The following is a 4105-nucleotide window of genomic DNA, read 5'->3' as shown; positions in this document are numbered from 1 at the left end:
GAAGAGGATGGACTGAGAAGAAGCAAAGACAGGGAGAAAGAAAACTGAATGCAAGTGGAAGGTCAGAGAATCAGGAGGTTGTAAAGTACAGGGAAAATGTCTATATTCTGAATTGAATAGAATATGTAGAGAGGAATTCATTAAAAACAATTTGTTATGAGAATTCTCTAGTTTGATCATAGGAAACCTAATAAACTTTCTTATATTATTTACCCTGACCATCCTGTAACTTCTAAAAGTTATGGTTTTTCAGTCCATGGCAACTGAGTGTCAGCAGGAATATTACAGATGCTGGAGATGAAGGGCTCTGATTCTTAAAGCATAGAGCACCACAACCCCAGTCTCAGAGAATGAGATATTTCTAATATTGGACTAAATTGACAGTTGCCTAGTCCAAGTCTTCACCCAAGACTTATTTGTACTGTGCTCCATATTGATTTCGAGATGTCAGGTTTTTTTTTTTCAGACTATTTTGCTTTCTAATAGAAATTTAATGTTAATTAGTCTATCCTCTGATTAAGTCACATTTTAGCTAAACTATAGTTTTTTTTCCCTGATCAGTAGGCCTCTTGATTCACTGTAATTAGTATATTTTAGGTTCTAAGTAAATTTGTACAGGATTTATAGAGTTTGAATTTGTGAACAGAGAATATTTATTTCCAATACTCATGACTTTTTCTTGATGACTGAATGTTTACCCTATCACAGATGGCTAACATCTTACAATTCACTAGTTTTTCAGTTCGTATAAAATCAACTACTGTCATTTTGAAACAATCTTGACAATTTTATCAGAACTAGTATTACTATTTCTATTTTTATAAATAACATACATATTTATCCACTCATTAATCATATAATTATTGAGATTCATTAATGAACCAGTGTTCTAAGATTTTAGATTCATACAGAACTTTACAGATCACATTTGTATTAAAGCATCTATCATAACTATCTATTTAATGAGAAGATTATACTAATAGTATATGATGAAATGTAAGAATGAAAAAATTAAGACTATCTTAATGTGCTCATATTCCTACTTACCTTTGACCTGACCTGGCTTTGTTACTTTTCTCTTAAAATTTATCATTTCCATACAAAGTATATTTTCTATTGCTTTTCAGCTTGTAAAAACTATGTCAAAAATCCACTTTGAACTCTTCAATTACTATATTTTAAATTGTTCTACATTTCATATAGTTTTATTTGTATTTTGTTTATATATTTATTTACATTCATTTGTGTTTCTGAACCCAAATGTCATTGTTTGGTTAATGGTCATTAGCATTAGCATACATTTCTTCATATGCACTTATATAATAATTAATCTGTGTAAATAAATGAGAATAAAATTTCTAGGACACAGAATGTATGAATGCTACAAGGAATGTTATATCCAAAAGCCAAGGTCATTTCCGAAGTTAGTAGGTTAAATCAATTCTATCAGATGAATTTAAGAACTCCTCCTAATTAACATTCGCTGTTATTCCCAGAATCTCACATCGGATGTTTTACTTCAGAATAATTTGGAACTGGAGTAAATGGAGAAAACAAACCAGTCTGAAGGGTCTGAATTCATTATTCTTGGTCTTTGTGACTCTTGGGAGCTCCAAGCCTTTTTCTTAGTGATATTTTCTTCACTTTATTTAACCACCATTTTGGGTAACATTTTTATTGTACTCATAATCATCACAGACCTTCGTCTCCATTCTCCTATGTACTTTCTGTTGGCCAACCTCTCATTCATTGACTTCTGCCTTTCTTCAGTCACTACACCTAAGATGATTATAGATTTCCTCAAGGAAAAGAAGACGATCTCCTTTGGAGGGTGCATGTGTCAGATTTTCTTTGGTCACTTCTTCGGAGGGGGTGAGATGGTACTGCTTGTATCAATGGCTTATGACCGTTATGTAGCCATTTGTAAGCCACTCCATTACTCTAGCATCATGAACAGACATATGTGCATTGGATTAGTGGTGGCATCATGGATCATTGGCTTTGTGCATTCAATCAGCCAACTGGTTATAATTGTAAATCTTCCCTTCTGTGGATCCAGAGTTTTAGACAGTTTTTTCTGCGATATTCCATTGGTCATCAAGCTAGCCTGCTTGGACATCTATGTTCTAGAAATTTTGATAAATGCTGACAGCGGGGTGCTAGCAGCCGTATGCTTCATTCTGTTGCTGATGTCCTACTCCCATATTCTGACTACTGTCTGCCTTCATTCTAAGGATGGGGCATCCAAAGCTCTCTCTACTTGTACTGCCCACATCATAGTGGTAGTATTATTTTTTGGGCCCTGCATCTTCATCTATCTGTGGCCAGTCAGCATAACATGGGTGGACAAATTCCTTGCTGTGTTTTATGCAGTTATCACACCTCTCCTGAATCCAGCCATTTATACTTTAAGAAACAAAGAGATTAAAAATGCTATGAAGAGGTTACAGTGCTAGCAAATGAATTCCAGTGAATATTTTAGGATTTTTCACTATTAGAATATTAACTTTGGAGTTCCTAAAGTAATCAAACTTTTTCTTTTACAATAGACTACAAACATTCTTCAATTGATGGAACTTGTATGCAGTGCTACTTAAAAAGATCTGTGTCATTTAAATTTTGCAAATTTCATTGATCACTGTATAAAAATAGTTTTCTGTCTATATAATAATGCTAATCTTTAAATTCAGGATCTTGATTATCTCATGTGAAGATTCAGGTTAATGCAAATTACTTGTACCTATTACAGTTGGAGCTGCTACTTCAACTCTCATTATACCATCACAGAACCCATTATTAAAGCATGAGACAAATCTCTAAATTTCCCATTAATCCACCAGATTGAATCTCTGATACTTGTCTTAGAGTGTTTTGGGATTCTAGAGTTGGTCTGTCTCAAGTGGTTATGACTGGAACACATTCTTTGTCATTTTTGAAATAGTCTCTTTTCGTGCTGAAGTATTCTTGCAATTTTAAGTGTTAAAATTGTAGAATATGCACTAGGCTATTCTAACTGCTTGCTAATACAAACATATCCAGGAGACAATACTATGCTCAAGTTGCCAGGCCTAAGGGAAAGGCCTAGCAGAGACCCACTCTTGAACGTTCTAATTATATACCCAAAGCATTAAAAAGTTATTTACTATAAAGGCTTATGGGGAGGGTAACACTCATATTGTAGGGGAGGGGGAGAGGTTAGGGGGATGTTGGCCTGGAAACCAGGAAAGGGAATAACAATTGAAATGTAAATAAGAAATACCCAAGGTAATAAAGATGGAAAAAAGAAAAAAAAAAGAAAATAAAGGCGAGATATGGACAGAGGGGCAAAAAAAGGAGCTCAATACAAGAAAATGTCATTAGCATCTAAACATAATTATAACATTTAAAAAATGTCATTAGCATCTAAACATAATTATAATATTTAAGGATTTTTTTCCTCCATTTTTATTAGCTTGGCTATTTCTTATTTACATTTCATTTACACATGATGGTCAGGGGGTTTCCTGACCATCAGCCCCCTATCCCGTATCCCTCCCCATCTATATGGGTGTTCCCCTCCCCATCCATCCCTCATTAATGCCCCACCCATATTCTCCTGCACTGGGGGTCCAACCTTGGCAAGACCAAGGGCTTTCCCTTCCACTGGTGCCTCAACATATGCAGTTGGAGCCTTGGGTGAGTCCATGTATAGTTTTGCTGTAGTGGTTTAGTCCCTGGAAGCTCTGGTTGGTTGGCATTGTTGTTCTTATGGAGTCACAAAGTCCATCAGCTCTTTCAGTCCTTTCTCTAATTCCTCTAACAGGGGTCCTGTTCTCAGTTCAGTGGTTTGCTGCTGGCATTCGCCTCTGTATTTGACATGTTCTGGCTGTGTCTCTCAGGAGAAACCTATATCTGGTTCCTGTCAGCATATACTTCTTAACTCCATTCATTTTATCTAGTTTTGGTGGCTGTATAAATATATGAGCCATATGTGGGGCAATCTCTGAATGGCCATTCCTTCAGTCTCTGCTCTAAATTTTGCCTCCCTATCCCCTCCTATGGATATTTTTGTTCCACTTTTAAAGAAGGAGTGAAGCATCCACATTTTGTTCATTCTTCTTGAGTT

General features: G+C 35.5%; 1 protein-coding gene across 1 annotated transcript; it reads left to right on the top strand.

Annotated features, from left to right (window-relative positions):
• Positions 1 to 1544: 1544 nt before the first annotated feature.
• On the top strand, positions 1545 to 2456 carry Or4k35 (olfactory receptor family 4 subfamily K member 35). Its single transcript, NM_001000366.1, has one exon. The coding sequence runs from the start codon at positions 1545 to 1547 to the stop codon at positions 2454 to 2456; it is 912 nt and encodes a 303-aa protein (NP_001000366.1).
• The last annotated feature ends 1649 nt before the right edge of the window (positions 2457 to 4105 follow it).

Source organism: Rattus norvegicus, chromosome 3, assembly GCF_021556685.1.
Source record: "Rattus norvegicus strain SHRSP/BbbUtx chromosome 3, alternate assembly SHRSP_T2T, whole genome shotgun sequence".
NCBI classification, from domain to species: domain Eukaryota; kingdom Metazoa; phylum Chordata; class Mammalia; order Rodentia; family Muridae; genus Rattus; species Rattus norvegicus.
This window is presented reverse-complemented; position numbering and strand designations above follow the sequence as displayed.